This window comes from Prorops nasuta, unplaced genomic scaffold, assembly GCF_024137725.1.
Source record: "Prorops nasuta isolate Cenicafe-Biocafe unplaced genomic scaffold, Cenicafe_Pnas_1.2 PNAS00011, whole genome shotgun sequence".
Lineage (NCBI taxonomy): Eukaryota > Metazoa > Arthropoda > Insecta > Hymenoptera > Bethylidae > Prorops > Prorops nasuta.
In genome coordinates this window covers 4,938,603-4,957,985 of record NW_027116808.1, presented here as the reverse complement: position 1 = coordinate 4,957,985, position 19,383 = coordinate 4,938,603, and the positions used below count along the sequence as shown (strand labels likewise).

Sequence of the window (19,383 nt, the reverse complement as noted above, 5' to 3'; positions counted from 1 at the left end):
AACACTGTGCCAAGGAGAAGTATACTTTCAACATTTATGTGCATCGGTGATTATCAAGAGCATATTAATTGCAAGAAATTGTTAAAGTATTTGAAAACCATATGCTAAACTTCCAGGTATTGAAATCATTAACAAAATACATTTTTAGTTGTTTCTTCTCTTTAAACTGATGTGGGTTTCAACTGTCCGATAGGTTATACCTTTGTCAAGAATTAGCAGCATAAATGTGACAGTAATTGGTGCTAAAAAGAAATGTGGTATGCAAAACGACAATGTCAGCTTTAATTATATGCTTGATTGTAGTTTATTTAAAGCTTTGCGAATTGCTTGTCCAGTCATGCCCCTGTATCACCTCAAGCAGCTGATGGAGTTACTGAAGTTTCGCAAAGTCAGATGTTGGTAAAAAGTCAAATGTTGATTAACAAATGGAATGATTCATGTTTCTTTAAAATATTATTTTCTTTGAAGAATTGAGATTTTTAAATGATGAATTTGATTTTAGGTTTACTCAGATGTTATCATTTAGTATTTTACAGTCACTGTGCAAGTGTATTATAGCAAATAGTAATACTTGTGCTTTGACTTAAATACATTTGGTACAATTGAATTAAACATCCAAGGAGGAAGTTTCGCAGACATACTGACTATTGGAGTTGAATCAACAATTGGGCTTTTCACTCCTGCATTCTGGTACTAGAAACAGGCAAAGATGAAAGCATTGAAAGATTGGCAAAGTAAGAATAAGCCAATATTCAGAAAAACGTCATCCATTGCTCAGCCATAATTTAAGGATGAGACTCATTGGATGAAATTCTGTAAAATTGAGTTAATAACTGTTGATTGTTTTCCTCTGTTACCTATGCTGGTATTCTAGGCCAAAGGCAGTATACTGGTCATTGGTATGGATGAAAAATTGCACGTTTATTCTCAATTGAAACTCAGTCCAAAAATTAATGGTTTCCACTCCATTTGGCAGTACCAGAAATCCGACCAGTTTCAACAGTGTATAGAAATTAGCGAAACGAACATTTGAGGACTCTGGCACAGGAAATGTTACAAGGACGACTCGCCAATGTATCTCCTATATCACCTTTGTCAAGAATTAGCAGCATAAATGTAATAGTAATTGGTGCTAAAAAGAAACGTGGTATGCAAAACGACATTGTCAGCTTTGAATATATGCTTGATTGTAGCTTATTCAAAGCTTTGCGAATTGCTTGTCCAGTCTTGCCCTAGTATCTACTCAAGTAGTTGATGAAACTAGTGAAGTCTAGCAAGGTCAGATGGTGGTAAAAGTCAAATGTTGATAAACAGAAAATGTAAATTAATTAAAACATACATTTTACTTAATTATATTTATATGTTGAAAGTATGTTTATTGATTATGAAAAATTTAATCAAAGTTTTATTATAGTGAAACTGAAAACATTAAACAAGCAGCCGGGGTATTAATTATGAAGTTCATTTATGCAGAATGCATTACAAATATCAATAAATTGTGGAAATTTTCTTTAGATTCTGTAGAAAAATTAAAAGAATTATTTAATTTTTTAAATATTATACTCTTACAAAACGTTATGAAATCCCACAAAAACAGACTTCGCCTATAAAAAAAGGCGGCAAGTACATAAACCATTTAGCATAAATAATATAGTAGAATTATCCAATTAAAAAAAGTAGTGAAATCCAAATATTAGGCAAGTGTATTTTTTCCCCTTAGCAAAAGTTAAATTTTTGAAAAAAAAAGGAACAACAAAGTTACTTGCCGGGCCCGTAATGTCCATGCACAGTGAGAAATAGAATCGTCTGTGGTTCGGCTAACTTCACTCTGTATTTTAACATGAAATTTGCTGTACTACCCTATAGCTGAATCTCATACACGATTCAATTTCCCGCTGTGCATGGACATTACGGGCCCGGCAAGTAACTTTGTTGTTCCTTTTTTTTTTTTCAAAAATTTAACTTTTGCTAAGGGGAAAAAATACACTTGCCTAATATTTGGATTTCACTACTTTTTTTAATTGGATAATTTTACTATATTATTTATGCTAAATGGTTTATGTACTTGCCGCCTTTTTTTACAGGCGAAGTCTGTTTTTGTGGGTTTGAAAGTATATATGCAAAAATTGTTCAAATGTGTAATAACATACTGTCAATCTCTCGAATCTTTCAAAGTTTTTATTAATTATATTTTTCAGCTATCGTTCGTGAATCTATACACAAGAGTTGCATATCAAGTAAGCAAGAATTTTGTAGAGTTATCTTTTTATATTGCAGCTCATTGCGATCAAATAAAATTGAAAAATTAACAAATGAAGGAGAAATATAAGTAAACGAAAAAGATGTCATATGTGTTATTATTCAAATATTTGAAATGTTTTGCAGTTAATTTGTTAAAATCAATAAAAACAATATTACACTATATATGCTCTTACATATCATTTACAGAATTCATTAAAATGAATTAAGAAAGAGTAAATAGTCCCTTATGAGACTCGAATTTAAATCTATAAATGTCTCTTCTCAACTCTCCCATGTTAAGTTTAAGTTCTTGCATGAAGTTTGGTCATGAAAATAAGATGGTCGTATAGGCATATATTATTAATCTGCAATACATGCAAGGCAAAAAATGCAATGTAAAATCGACAAATGACTAGTCTCGTTTTCTTCATAAAGCATCAAGTCTCGTGAAACAAGTCGTATCACACAAAAAACTTTTGTACGCATCGTTCTACAAATTTTCTATCTTTTTTTTATCATAATTCGATCAAAAACTAACAGATGACTTATATGATCAATTTTATATTGTGGCAATGCAGATCTAAAAATGATCAGCTTTTCCAAAATTTCAGGTATCGCTTTTAATCAATTTTTGATCATTTTTTAATCAAATTCTGATTACTTTTTAATCGTATTGATCATTAAGTTGTTTGATGAGATTTGATCATATATGATCGTACTCTGATCGCATCTTGATGAAACTTAGATCTGTTAAACCAATTTTTTCAAAGCTTTTTATTATCAAGAAAACGTCGTGAAATGATCTAAAAGTGATCGTTCAAATTTGATAAAAGAACGACCATTGGGTCTTATTCCCGCGATAAAAAATTAATCACTTATAACCTTTATCAGAATTTGATCTAATTTTAATCAAATAAAGGTCAAACATTTTTACACGGGCTAGGAGCCTGTTAAGAATTTCAGCTTTTGCGTTCCCCTGCAAATGCTGCTAGGATTCTGCGAGGATTATCGGCGAGTCGTCGTTAATGCGCGTCACGAACTCGTTCTCATTCGCGCGCGACGATACAAATACCATTTACTCATCAGTCAAAATCACCAATTCGTCGATCAAGCTGTGCTACGAGTGTAAAGGAGAATACCCCATGTGACCCTAAAAGAAATTACGAAACTCCAACTTCTAAGTATCGTCGGCAGGATAAGAGTCTGTTACTCGCTTTTCGCGCCTGAGAACTTTACGAGTATCTGCTTCTGCCCAAGTCGCAGCGGCACACGTGGTCCGTGAAAGCGTCCACGCAATTGGAGAAGCCGCGATACGTCATTCTAGCCTTCAGAACAAACAAAAAGAGTAATCAGCACGAGGATGTGCTCAAATTCGGTCATTGCAAAGTACTCGATGTCAAACTTTATCAGAATTCTGAATCTTATCCGTACGATCGTCTCGACATTGATTTCACGAAATCCTGCTATTCCGTCCTCTACGACATGTATGCAGAGTTTTTAACCTCCTATTACGCTGGTGAGAATCTCGCGAGGCCCATGCTCGAATATACGGACTTTTTGACTTACGGACCGCTCTTTGCCGTCGACCACTCGCATCAGAACGAGTCCATAAAAACCGGCACGGTCGACGTCAAACTCGAGATCGAGTGTATGGAAATCATTCCAGATAATACTACAGCTTATTGTTTATTCATACACGATAAAATTGTACAATATAATCTTCTTACGACTATTGTTAGAAGTTTAAGTTGAAAAAAATATTATTAGAAATATAAGTTTATAAAAAATTTTTAAAAAAATAAAAAAACTTTTTTTAAAGTTCTTAATTTTTAAATTTTTTATTCCTAAATTCTACATTACGATATTGGAGATTCGACGTGGGAAATAAATAAATTTTACATATTAATAAATATAAGCAGCAATTAAGTTCTTTTGATTTCTTCAGTACATTATAATTCTCTTAAACAAACAAACAAACAATTTTTAAATTTTATTCTTAAATTCTACATTGTGGTATTTACCACCCTTATAGATCATTATTAAATTATTAGCTAACGCAGCGTTTTGCAGCTGCTTCAATTCCTCCGGGTCACCTGCCAGTTTTGCCATTCTTGCAGGCAAAAATAGCCATTCATCAGTTGTCAATTTTACAATTATTTTAATACCATATTTTGTTTTAATTTTTTCGACTTCTAAAATTTCATAATCTTGGTCCGCCTTAAAAGTACCCAGTTTAACAAATTGTTTAGAAGTTACGTTTCCCAAATTATTAACTTTTGTAAAATTCATTTTTAACTTTTTGATCTCCCTATAAAAATGATAAGTCTTATTAGAGTTAAAAAATCATTTTAAACAATGCTTGCACTAATCAAATGAAAAAAAATGTATCTTTACCTTTATTATGTAAAAACAAAAGAAGTTTTTTCTAACATACTTATTCTTTTTTTCAATACGTCTGACACTACTGTAAATGCTAAGTAGAACACGTTTAACAGACTGATGCTCTTTCTTCTGCTGTTCACTTGACTTCTTTACAAACGATATTATCGTATGTTAAGCGTATTTAATTTCAAGATTTGGAAGGGATAATTTTCTAAGATTTTCTTTTCTTACTTGCGATGAATTTCCATTGTGATTAACTTATAGGTTTATCACAGTATAACACAATAGGAAAAGATATCTATGGATATCTCTATACGGGGATTATTCAGAGGGTATTGTTTTATCCTTTTAGATAATGAAAGAATGGACTTCTAAATGTTATTAAATGTAACTTCATATATTTAAAAAAATGATAAAGACTTTTCTCTCGAAGGGGGGATTTCTTCAGAGGCTGCATTCAGTCCTCAAACCTTCATCAGTTCAGTACGCATTAAAACATAAAAATTTAAAAAATGGAAAGTGAAAAGTGTATTGTGATGATAAATCTAGAGGAGGATGCAACTCCATCTGTACCTCCTACTTCTTCTTCTCCGACAGAATCAATGCAGGAGTACATAAATAGAATTAACGATTCTCATAATCGTTACTTTCAAGAATATGAAGTGATGCTTTGTCGCAATATGCACATAAACTATAAGTATTTATTATATATCTTTTAAGAAAAAAAAGAAAGAGAAAAATAATTATTTTAACAGCCATTAATTTAAAGGAGATAGAGAAAGAAGAGGAGTTGAGGATGAAGAGGAGTTGAAGGAAGAAGAGGAGATAGAGGAGATGGAGGAAGAAGAGGTGGTAGTAATTTTTGTAAGTATATTTTGCATTGTAAAATAGTTATATTACTATGTCAAAAAAAAAAGTAACAAGATGTTTTCAAATATGCTCCAGGTGAGAAATATGGCTACACAAGCGGAGCCTACTGTCACGAGAACACAAGCTACGCAGATGGTGCCTGAGGTAGACCTTACACTACATTATTAGTGTAAAAATTGTAAGAATTATGGTCACCTTGACATTAAGGGGAATCTGTATATCGACATTACAGAGCGAAATCTTGCGCCAAACGAAATGGCCTTAGTTCTTAACCGATTTTAACGTTTAACCGCATTTTTGGAAACGCCAAAAGATTATTTAGCGATCTTCGTTGGCCAATTTTTTAAATTTCACTTTATTTTTAGTTTTTCATTTTTTGAAAAATCGGCCAATGAAGATCACTAGATAATCTTCTGGCGTTTTCAAAATGGTGCATAAACGTTAAAATCGGTTAAGAAATGAGGTTGTTTTGTTTGGCGCAAGATTTGACTAATTTGTTGAAATATACGCAGAGCCGACAATAACAAAGGGAACATTGGAATCTAGCTTGCCCCCCCCCCCCCCCCCACTTGAGCAGCGAGGGGGAAGGCAAGCTAGGTTCCAGCGTTCCCTTTGTTATTGTCGACTCTGCGTATATTTCATCAAATTAGTCAAATTTTGCGCCAAATGAAACAGCCTCATTTCTTAACCGATTTTAACGTTTATGCACATTTTGAAAACGCCAGAAGATTATCTAGCGATCTTCGTTAGCCGATTTTTCAAAAAATGAAAAACTAAAAAAAAAAGTGAAATTTAAAAAATCGGCCAACGAAGATCGCTAGATAATCTTTTGGCGTTTCCAAAAAGGTGCATAAACGTTAAAATCGGTTAAGAAATGAGACCGTTTCGTTTGGCGCAAGATTTCGCTCTGTAATGTCCATATACAGATTCCCCTTAACTGTCCACTGCCAGAATGGTGCACCACTTGTTAAAAATTTATACATCATGCAATAGATTGTAAGAAAAATTTGATAGAATAGTTTATCTTTAAAAAAAACATACAATTAATCATTCTTATATTTCATTTTATCAAATAAAATCGAAACTAAAAAAAGTAGTGAAAAAATGTCACTGTAAATATACCTTTTCCTACAGTCCTCAAAGCTTCATTCAATCTTTAAAATAAATGTATTGAAAAAATAAAATTGTAAATATACCTTCTCCTACTTCATCTAGAGTAAACGGAAAGAAAGCTAATACGTATTGATAAAGAGGTGTAATTTCATCTAGAGTAGAGAGAGGAGGCTAATACGTATTGTTAATATTGAGAGGAGAGCAATCTTCACTTCAGTAGTGCTTCTGACAGTATACGAAATGGATTCCAACAAAAAAATCAGTTTGCCAGACAAAAAGTTGAGATTATTGGACATTAAACAAGCAGGATTGCCTATAGCAATCGTAAAGCCATATAGGATTGTGCTGCAGACCCTTGAACAACAGCCGGAAGCTCAGTTAGGTGTACCAAGTAAATGGACACCTCAGCAGCAGCAGCAGCAGCAACCGCTTCGTAGACCTTTAAATACACCGCTGCAGCCTGCTGCTGCTGCTGCCGATCATCATCCGCTACCACTTCGACCTTTTCTCTACGCTGTGCAATATGCGGTCTACGTGAGCATAAGGGTCGTGATTGCATTTAACAGCCACCACCACCATTCGGTAAATGTTAATAAAAGTTTAAACACTTCTAACATTAAGTACTTCATGAAAATAAAAGTTAAGACTAATAATAAATCGTTTTCTCTTTTAATCATAAATGCTGCTGCTGTTTAGGGGCAATAATATTATTATTATTATTTGTATAGTATTATTATTTTTTAATATATTATTATATATATTATTTTATAATTATATAAATCATAATTAAAAAAGAAAAACTCAAACGATCGCCCAACTCTCTTTGATCGAATCGCAAAGCCCATCCCCCTGCTCCTCTCCCCTGAAATCACGTGAAGAATTATAAAATATAATTATTAACGATCGTCGTAATTAACACTCGCTCTTTGTTGGCACGATTTTTTTATCATTAAATCATAATTAAAAAAATAAAATCTCCTTTTTTTCTACCTTAAAAAAATCTAGGAATTATTCTAAATAAAACCTTTTAATACATCAATAAATCATAATTAAAAAGATTTATACTCCGTTTATTTCTACCTTACAAAAAAATAAGGGAAGCGGTCAGCTGATTGCTCTCTACCGACGGGGGAGGCACGGTCACGCACGGGGCACCCAGGAGCGTCAGGACTCGCTTGGGCATCCCCCCACCACCCACTCTAAGAATTTTAACGTAAGAGGATCACGTGGGTCCCCCCCCCCCCAAATCTCGCCCCAGGAGCGTCAGGATTCGCTTGGGCACCCCATCCACTATAGGGAATTTAACATAAGAGGGGGGAGGTCACATGGCTACCCCCAAACTATAGGAGTTTAACGTCAGGGGGGGGGGCGGTACACGCGGGCATCTAAACTGCAACAATGCGTAACTTAGGAGAGATATTGTTTTTCAATTGATAAAAAAGAACAATATTATCTTACCTCCCCCCCCCCCCCCTCGCTCTGTGCTCCCCTCGCCATGCGGTCACAAAACCATCCTAGCTCATCTACTGTCAATAAATTTATTCAATTTTGCAAGGTTCAATTAGGACTCTTTAGAGATATATTTGTTTTTAGAATATAGTGGTATACTGACTTCACAGCAGTGTTTAAACCCATTAACTTACATTGTAGAAGTTCGCTTTATAAGTCAATAGGTGCATATTTCGTTACAGAAACTATGTGGTCCTTAAGTGTGTAGTGTAAATAGGATCGGGAGAAAGCAATAAAGCATAGGAATAAACAGTGAAAATATCAGAACAATTTAAATGCTTATCACTTTCTAACTTTTCAAACACACCTAATTCATGACATAAAATTATAGGAATCGTAGTCCCAACAAAATATATATATTTATAATCTATATTTATCAAAATATAACAAATTTTGCATACTAGAAAATTATCGTACATGTCCTTCCCCACAAAAATATGCATATTTTGTTTATATAATATATTCCGATTTTCCACATTTTTGCTAATAAAATAAAAATTTTCATTACCATGCATGTTAAAATACGGATTTATTGCGGAAACCACAACATGATGATAATCATCAGCTCTATAAACAATAGCATTTTCTGCTTTGGCTAGAGTAGCATACTTAAATTATTCTGAGTTGAACATTTACTGCATTTGATGTCTCGCAGATAATGTTTTTAACAAATTTTTGAAATTATAGGAATGTCTGATTATTTTCTTAAAATAACCATGTTTACTTTCAAATCGCATAGTCCATAAGTGTTTCAATGGTCCAAAGAATTGTATTAATGAAGGATAATGCCTTATAAAATGATGATTTGGTCTTAAAGGAATACGAAGAAAACATTTTAATCTCAAAGCTAAATAATCTTCTATAGTTTCCTGTAAGAACGGAATTTGGCCTTGTGATAAAGCAGGAGAGCATGTAATAAATCGAATTTGTCGCATAAGTAAAGTCATTAGCCAAACATTATCATTAAAATCAATAATACGGTCAAAGATAACTAGCGGAAATATTAAAACTAATCTTCGAATTTGGCTAGCATTTCCAAGTAACCTATGAGCCTTTTTTATATATGGTATAGTACTATAATTTTTTTCATCGTTTAACTTTATCTCATTGATGCGCATATTTAAAAAGCTATATGTAAACCACTTTTTACGCGTTAAATATTTTATAGCTTGCATTAGGTCATATATGGAATTATACCTTCATATAAATCATGAGCTACACAGGGAGGAAGGCCAGGATTGCATACATGAAAATGACTTAATTTGTTTAATGGTGCGAATTATCTTTAATTCCTCGTATTATACTTTTTGTTTTCTTTGCAAGCTCACAGCTCTTATTATACGTTTTTGGACTTCGTTTCTTCTGTATAGAAAAATGATTAGATTTTAATTTAACACGAGATATATTAAAAAATCTACAAAAAAGTTAGAAGAAAAACATTCCTTGAAACCTCCTATTTGATGAGAGCCTAAATTATCATCAACCATCGCTACAAGTGTACCAAAGAAGTGATATTGATTATTATTTATAGTGATTATTATTCCTTCACTTTCTAAAATCTTCAAGTCTCTTACTAACAGTTCCGTTAATTTTAAACTAATTAAAGTGTATTAAATGCTTCTCAAATCATAGAAGTACTAATTGTAAATTTTCTACTCTCGACCTTTTAAATATGGTGGTACATTGCGTAAAATCATATAAAACCCTACAAGATTAAATTTTTTTCTAGACGATCCTATTGGATTACAAACTTCAAATGCATCTTGGAATAAAATAATCTGTAAAGCATTCTTTTGAGTTTAAAAGAAATTATTCTGTCTTATTACTTTTCCATCACCTACATAAAAGAGAACATCTGAGTAATTAACATTTCTTGCCAAGCAATGCTGAAGAATTGCAGTATTTTCAAGTAAAGATTGTAATGTTTTTAAAACTGGTACATAGTAATAAGAACCTATCTTTCCATCATAAAACGTACCTAAATTTACTTCCATTGGCAAATTAATCTTTAAGTTTTGCTCATAGAATTTATTCCTACAAAAAGCATTTCTTAGGTAATCGTTTTCCATATTATGAGCATGATGCATAGTATTAAAACTGTCTTCGAAAATATTTACAACAAACTGTTTTACGTTTTCCTGAATATCACTGTTAGCCATTGATGTTAAAAATCTGTCTTGACATGTATTAAAAATAGATACAACACTTTCAATAATACTTTGCAAAGTAATTTCCGTAACTACATTTTTAGCACGCAAATTTAAATAAACTAATGCTAAAGCGCGTATATCTGCGAACGTTTCATTATTGCTTGCACCTTCAACAATATCTAAACAGTTATTTAAATTTTCATTTTCTACAGTGTTAATGTCGTCAATAAAGGTGGAAGCTAATTCGTCATTATACAAAATATGGTTTGATGAATGTAATACTTTCTCCGAGGCTTTCTCTTTCTGGTGATATCTAAATATGTGTATTTTAAGAGAAATCGATGTTTTCAAAATTTTCCTTTTTCCATAAAAACTTAAATAATTACAATGTATACCTTTTGCATTATTCTTAAAATGTGAATAAGTATGCACATTAAATAATTTTATCCCGTAGCACGAAAATTTACAATTAACATGGGTGCAGGTATGTTTATTTCTGCGTCTCAAAACTAAAATCGTGATGCCATCGTTTTACGGGAATTTCATAATTGTCATACTTTATAAAATATTTATTACACTTTTGATAATAACAAATTATTCTCAAACCAGTTAAAGTTTTATGGTATATTTGGTGTTTGTCATATTTTATAAATGAGACAAATTTGCTCCTACATATAAAACCCTCTATCATAAGAGACATTTTGAAAGAAACAGAAATAAATTTACCAAGAAATTAATAATACGATAATAATGTAAGACATCAAATGCAGAAGAGTTATAAAATAAAGTGAAATGATGTAGTTATTAGGACTGAGAAAGGAAAATAGAAAGACAGTTCATAGGACAGTAATCTCAGTTTTGCACCACAGCTACAAATAATACAACTGCATTAAATATGGGAAAAATAAACGTAAATATAAAATAGATTCAAGTTATATTTTAATAATTTATAAGAAATACTCACGGTTTTATTTTCAATATTTCTCTCTTATTCAAAAATATTAAATAATGCTTTATTTTATTGGCACAGTTCTAATTATCTATGGAATATGAATTGGAGATTTGTGCTTCTTATGCTCCACAGTATTCCAAGTTGTGAATTAGTTCTAACTGAAAATAAATATTTTATATTGTCACTGTCTCCAACAACACTCTAAGGCTGAAACAATATGCATAACGTTTCTCCCATGTATGATGCATTCCCACTATAATTCAAAAGTACCAACTCAAGAAGAAATGGCTTCTGAAAAAATCAATAAATATAGTATTTTTCAGAAACCTATATACAGGGTGATATATAATTTTAGCGACATATTATTAGTATAAAATGCACAACAGATATTATCATGAAAAGGAATAATTTTATATTTAAACTATGATTTCTCAACCACCTATACCAACATTCTTAAAACTACCACTTTCAAAATTACTATTAAAGCTGTGTGTGTCTGGATTATAAATTTTGAAAAATTAATAGTCGAGTTCTACAACACAAATAGAGAGCACTCCAAGAGAGCAATTATGCATATACAGTGACACAGAGCAAACTCATTGTAAAATTAAAAGAATATCAGTGGGAATGCCTTACATAGATATAAAACACAAAGCTGTTCTGTAACAACATGTAAACCTTGGTAGAGAATACTAATTATACATTATAGGAAGAAATAATTTTTTATATAACTGTATTTGTATAAATATTGTATTACTGCTATTTGTGAAGCCTTTCTTCAATTAAATTATCAAATGTACACTGCAGGCCAAAAGTTTAGGACCACTTGGTAAAATGATCAAAAAGACAGGTTCTCCTTTAAGTACGTGCAGTTTGGCAACTCTAAGAGGTAGAACAAATTTAAAGATATCGTCGTGAAGCTTGTTAAATTCCGCGTCCTACTGCAATAATTTGACATAGAAAAATCTAATGGTTGCCTGTACTAAAGGAAAGGAACATGACAACATTCTGACGTCTCCATATTTATGGATATCAAATTTCAGTTCTATGCACCGCTCATATTAATTGTCTGGGGCATTTGAAATTCAAGTACGTGAAAGCTTGAATCTTTAGCTTTCATTCAAGTCCAAAAACGTGTATAAATTCTTATTAGGTCCGTAATTATTTGATAATTAATGAAACATTGTTCGGCCAACATTTTTTCCGTAAAACATTTGCTCGCTAAGCTCTTGAAGCAAATTCAGGCCTGTATAAATTATAGGTGCCAAGAAGGGGAACCACGTTTAACTTTTCTTTCATTTGATTAACAACTTTTCTACGGTTTCAAATAAATCAATGCAATGCTTTAGTACAGTTAACATATTTATACTTTTATTGATTGAATTGCAACACGTAGTATTATTAATAATCAAAATAAAACAATTAAAAGTGGTACCCGTTTGGCACCCATAATTTATACAGACCTGAATTTGCTTCAAGAGCTTAGCGAGCAAATGTTTTACGGATAAAATGGTGGCCGAACACTGCTTCATTAATTATCAAATAACTGCGGACTAAATAATAATTTATATATGTTTTTGGTCTTAAATGAAAGCTTAAGGGGATGCATTGCGCTTCGAAAAAATTGCAAATTTTTCCTTGTTGCGCTACAAAAGTATTTCCAAAAAACCTTCTACATTTATAGGAATATTTGCTTCTTCTTGGTCTCAAATTACTCGTTGAAGTTTAGCGCAGCGTCGTAAAGGCTTCCTTTTTTGAAATTATTGATGGGAAATAAAATATTATTATTAATATCCGATTTAAAAAAATTTTTTTTTTAATCCAAAAAATAAGCCTTTACGTTTATTAAGCAGATCAATACGAGCCAATTTGGTCTCTATGAAAATATTCAAATTTTTAAAATTGTAGAAAATAATTTGGAAGTACTTTTTCGACGGGCAATGCGTCCCCTTAAGTTTCAAGTTTTCACATACTTAAGTTTCAACTTCGTAAGACGATTACTATAACCGGTGCAAGCCATTGAAATTGGATATCCATATATAAAGAGACATCAAAATTTGTATGATATCTCTCTTCTATAATATGGGCATTATTGGATTTTTTTAGATCAAATCATTATGGTCGGACGCAGAATTTTATAAGCTTTCTAACGGTATTTTTAAATTTCTTTTAACTCCTAGGGCTGCTAAACCACTCGCACATAAAGAAGAGCATGTCATTCTGACAATTTTGTCGGGTGGTCCTAAACTTTTGGCCTGCAGTGTATGTATGTATGCAACTTCAATTTAAGAAGTCAAATTATTAATAGTAAGATTTTATCCAATATTTGTGGAATTTGTTTTGCTTTTACTTAATTCCTTTTGTTTTAATACAAATAAATTTAGATATGAAAGGCAACTTGATTATTAGATAATCATCTTACTATAGTGAAACTGTTATAATCTTGTAACATTCAGTATAAGTTGGTATGCAGTAAATTAACTTCTTCAACAGAGCTTATTATTTAACATAGGGGGCACAAAATTTCTTTGCATATTTCTGGTATGCTTATAAAAGATTGCATATCCTATAAATTTACTCACCTATGACTAGTAACTTGTGTTTGAAATAACATTTATTTTAATTATGGCATATATAAAATGTTAAGGGTTACCCCATAATAGCTAAGCTATTAACATTTATTAACCACATTATTTATGCCCTCCAAAGTCATCTAATTCTCACTGTCTTTATCCCTCTGTAAAATTAATTTAGAATTTTAATTCATACGATGCAACATGCATTTCATATAACTGTTAATATACACATCAAAATCAATTGTGTACACTGGTAAAGCTATATGATCAAACAAGAATATTCGATGATACATAAGACTCAAAATATATGCCAAAGCAATCTTGTATCATTCAATATAATTTGGTATGGAGTAAACTAACTTCTTCAATGAAGCATATTATTTGACATAAGCAGTCCAAAATTTGCTGTCTACTTTTCTGGTGTATTTAAAAAAAACTGCATATCCTATAACTTTACTCACTGATCAGTAGCAACTTATATTTCAAATAGCATTTATTTTGAATGTGTGATGTAAAATGTTAAGGTTCACCCCATAATAGCTAATTTATTACTATTTATTGTACATATGTTTCTTTGCCATCTAAAGTTATCTAATTCTTATTCTCTTTATCTCTCTGTAAAATCAGTTTTGGATTTCAGTCCATACAATGCTAAAAATATTTCATATATGTGCTAATGAAGCCATCAAAACTATTTTCAAATACTGGTAATGCTATATGTTCAGCCAAGATTATTCTAAGATGCATTAAACCTAAAATATTTGTCGAAGCAATCTTGTCATATTCAGTATAAGCCGGTCTACAGTAAATTAATTTCTTCTTCAACGGAGCTTATTATTTGACGTAAATAATATAAATTTCTTTGTATATGGCGCATTCCATGTCAAATCACTGAGTCGCGGACCCGATCATTTTTTATATTCTTGTAAATTTTTTGTTTTGAAGTAATCACAAAAAAATCTCATATGCAAATTTTTAGAACTTTTCATTAAACTTTAAGAAAGTTACGAATTATTGAAAATTTCAGAATCTTTAACGTTTCCGAGTGTTCAAATGCGTGTAACTTTGTGAAAAATAAAGATATTTACATGATCGAAACGCCATTTTCCTCGTCTTGAATTGAAGTTTCTTCGAGAAAATTGAAGTAAATGTAACTTTTTTTTATCTATGATTTTTTTCCAATCTAATCAAAGATTCATGTTTTCGACTACAAACATCATTTTCAATATTTTTGAAAAAATTATATAAAAATTCTATGGTTTAAAACCTAACTTTTAAGACTATCGCTAGCATGGAACGATTTTTGCTTCTACTTTTTTTTACGATAAAAAGTAGAAGCAAAAATCGTTCCACGCTAGCGATAGTCTTAAAAGTTAGGTTTTAAACCATAGAATTTTTATATAATTTTTTCAAAAATATTGAAAATGATGTTTGTAGTCGAAAACATGAATCTTTGATTAGATTGGAAAAAAATCATAGATAAAAAAAAGTTACATTTACTTCAATTTTCTCGAAGAAACTTCAATTCAAGACGAGGAAAATGGCGTTTCGATCATGTAAATATCTTTATTTTTCACAAAGTTGCACGCATTTGAACACTCGGAAACGTTAAAGATTCTGAGATTTTCAATAATTCGTAATTTTCTTAAAGTTTAATGAAAAGTTCTAAAAATTTGCATAAGAGCTTTTTTTGTGATTACTTCAAAACCAAAAATTTACAAGAAAATAATATATGGACGGGTCCGGGACTCGGTGATTTGACATGGAATGCCCCATATATTTATGTGGTGTATAAAAAGACTAAATACACTATAACTTTTCTCACAGATCACTATTAATTGAAGTTACAAATTGCATATATTTTGAACAAAGCTAATGAAATATTAAGGGTTACCCCACAATAGCTAAACTGTTAACAGTTATTGCACATGTTCTCCTTTGCGGTCTAATTATTATATATCCTCTTTAATTCTCTGTATTATTAGTAATGGATTTTAATTAACAGAATATATGTGTAAATAAACTTAATATGTATTACATTAAAGATATTCAATTTTTCACGTCTGTGAAGAATGGATTAAAATAAGTAACGTGCGAATACTGAATTTATTCTTAGTCTCCACATGATGAAAACATGTTCACAAATATTTAAATTTCTACTTCGTAGGTCTATTTCAAATTTTTCTCAGAGACATAATACCCCACTGTACAGTTTTTAGAAAAAATAATAATTATAGTACTTACAGAAATAGGTTTGCGCGACTCGCAATTATCGATGTGAAGAAAAAATACAAGAAATGCAATCTCACACAAAGCAATTGAAAGTGTAGCCTTTCTCTTGCTTTTTGAATTCACTTTACTACGTATCCCTCTAGAGGCATTTGATAACAATTTTACGTTAATTCTTGAAACACAAGTATATTTCACATTAATTATTATTTAGAGATCCACTTTGAAGTATTAGATTAACTAAATCTTACCACAGATGTTTTTTAAAAACTTCTATGGGACACACACTGTCGGTTGCATATAAAATAATATCTTATCGAACGAGATCCTTCCTCAATGAAGACTTAACCAGGAAAAGATGGTGGAATGATAGGCCTTGTGCGCCTTCCCCCGATTAACGTAGAAATAGTTGGCGCAGCAACGCATAGCAGCCAGGCTACCGCCGAATTAAATGAAGTTTGAAGGACTGTTCACACGTGGCGTAATTTGTTCGTAAAACAGTTTGATTTGAAATTTCATTACTTTAATATATTTTCGCTGTAAAATCTTGTATTTTTTAAAAATACATGTAAGTTCGAGCAGAAAGTTTGAATATTTCTTAGGAAATTTTAAGTGAAATACAGTCTGCCATATCAAAAAGTGAAATATTTATTGTTTTGAGTAAGTTTAAAAAATGGAATTGTAAAAGTACTTTTTTTCGTTATTGAACGATTTCCACTAGTAATTTTATTGCTATTATTATTGCAAAATAACAATTTATATGTGACATTGAAAAATTTAAGAAGTGGAATAGTAAAAGTACTTTTTTTCGTAACTATACGATTTCAATTTGTAATTTTACTAATATTATTATTGTAAAATTACTATATCTTTGTAAAATAGTAAATTTACAAACCTTTTTTTAAAATTTTGTAATTTTTACTTAAAAAATGTAATTTTGATGAAAAATAGGAGAATTTCATATGGAATTGTATTTGATATATGATTTTCCATAGAAAATAAAGAAATATTCATTATTTTTAGTAAATTTAGGAAATAGAATTGTAAAAGTAATTCTTTCTGTAACTAAATAATTTCAGCTTGTACTTTTACTAATATTTTCATTGTAAAATTCCAATTTCTACGTAAAATAGTAAATTTACAAAGCTTTTTGTGAAGTTTTGTATTAATCCATCTAAAATAATAGTAATTTTACATAAAAAAGGAAAATTCCAATTTTACATTATCAATAATTGTAAATTTTCTTAAATTTACAATTATTATGCATGTAATTTTTCCCACATTTTTTAGAGTGTTGCGTTATATTTGGACGGGCTGGGAGCATTGTTTGTGTAGTAACCCGACATTGCAGATCCTATACCTTTAAAAGATACAGTATACTCCCTCATTTCTCACTACTATCTGCGAGTGTATAGTGATAAGGCACTTAGGATTCAAGATCGTGAGGGTCGTATCTCTGTAAGGAACTCTCCCCTTTATCCACAACCTAGCTTACATAGCGATCCCGGGTTACTACTACCGTCCTAAACGTGACCGCTGGACTGCAAAAAATGCATATGATTCGCGGGTAATTTATACTTGAGTTATATCGATAGGTTATTGGACACTTATCTGACTAAATGGCGCCCTTGATACTGAAAGTGAGAGCGGACGGAGTTCATGAAAACCCAACGGTGTGAGTGGCCCCTCACACAGACGGGAATAGCATTACAGCTACTATTCCCATTGGGATCCTTCACACTCACTATTACCAACATAACAAAGCGAAGAACGCGATATAATGGCACGGGGTTATTTCTAAATCGATTTTGATGTTTGTGGGTTTGTTGGAGTCGTTAGGACTGGCACCATGTCCTACAAAAGCCAGATTTTTCAAAAAATTAATCAAAATAAAATTGTTTAAAAATTGCATTAATAATATCTAAAACAAAAAAAAATCGAAAAAATGGGTTTCTTTAAAATAAAATACCAGACCTAACAATTCCATCAAGCCCAAAAACATTGAAATCGTATGAGAAATAACGCCGTACCCTTGTTCTGCGTGTCTCGTTCTGTAATGTTGATAACAGAGGGTTTGAGAAATCCCATTAATATTATAGATTATTTGGAAGTTTTAGTTTTCGCCGTTCAATGGATTCCCTTAACCGAAGAAACGTAATTCTTGTCCCATGTTATTCCTACAGTGTTGACATTTTCCCTAATCGTGACATTACATGGCATGTAGAAAACTAGATGTTTGAAATTGTTATTTCCATATCTAACAAGGGGTTTCCGCGCATATTCAGTGATTCTCAATGTACATACTCCTTAAGAATTATTCGGTGTAATTTAAATACTGCCAGAACTTGTTTATACTCAACAATTTTAAAAAGCTTAGTTATGAGGTTATTTTGCAAATGGCATCTTAGATTCAATTTAAACAGTAAAAACTTCACTAAGCTATTAGTCTAAAACTATTATTTTAGAAGTCTGTGAGAATGCCACAAAGTCTTATGGATAATATCAGTCCCTTGCTTACGGAAATGAGCCCATTAATAATAATAATCTAACTAAAATTAAACAAATATTAGTAAATATAAAGCCCGATCCTTTGCAGATTGCAACAAAAATTAAAGATTAAAGACAAGATATTCAAACATTCATATGAATTTTCAGGGAATGGAGATCCATGGAGTTCCAGAATATGTAATAGTAAATGGGCGAGTTTGTGTTGATGAACGTGAAGTAAAGGTTGTGCATGGCTATGGAAAATATATTCAAAGTCCTACTTTTTGTTCATTCGTTTACGATATTATAAACGAAAGAGAAAAGGTAATTTTTTATGTCTTTTTATAATTAATAATTTTTCATTTTAAATCTATAATATCAAATTAAAAACGTATTTTACAAATAAAAGCCTTTGCGAGGTGTTGCTCGCACTGAAGCGGAATCTCGAAAACATGCTGAGCAGGATGCTCAAATAGCAAAGGCCAAAGAAGCGGCAGCTGAGGCAGCAGCTCGCGCGCAAGCCAATCACACTTATGAAAAAGAACCGAAATTGCGACTACGTACATTTGATTGCATACCAACATTACCAGAATCAGCCGTAGTTGCTGCATCAGCGAAAGGTCCGCGCTTAGAAGGTCAACGAAACTTACAGGACTCTACATTTTCTATTAGCGGTAAGCAAGATTAAAAATAACTTAAGTTATCTAACTGTTATTGCTAATTATATTAAATACCGAATCACAACATAAAAGTGGTACATCTGATCAGATGATCTATCAATTTGTATTTTGATGGACTGAATATGAATCCGACGTCCGTTTGGCTCCTAAACTCTTAAAATTTTAAATTAACTGCGGAAAATGCTAAAAATTAT

At 31.5% G+C, this 19,383-nt stretch overlaps 1 protein-coding gene across 4 annotated transcripts in view; it reads left to right on the top strand.

The window, feature by feature from the left end:
• CRMP (Collapsin Response Mediator Protein) overlaps nt 1-19,383 on the top strand; it is a 331,728-nt gene that overhangs the window by 300,404 nt on the left and 11,941 nt on the right. For all 4 annotated transcript variants that reach the window (XM_066733509.1, XM_066733507.1, XM_066733508.1 and 1 more), the window contains exons 8-9: nt 18,678-18,833; nt 18,919-19,183. In XM_066733509.1, coding sequence (XP_066589606.1) covers nt 18,678-18,833; nt 18,919-19,183 — 421 coding nt within the window. The remainder of the gene's footprint in view (nt 1-18,677; nt 18,834-18,918; nt 19,184-19,383) is intronic.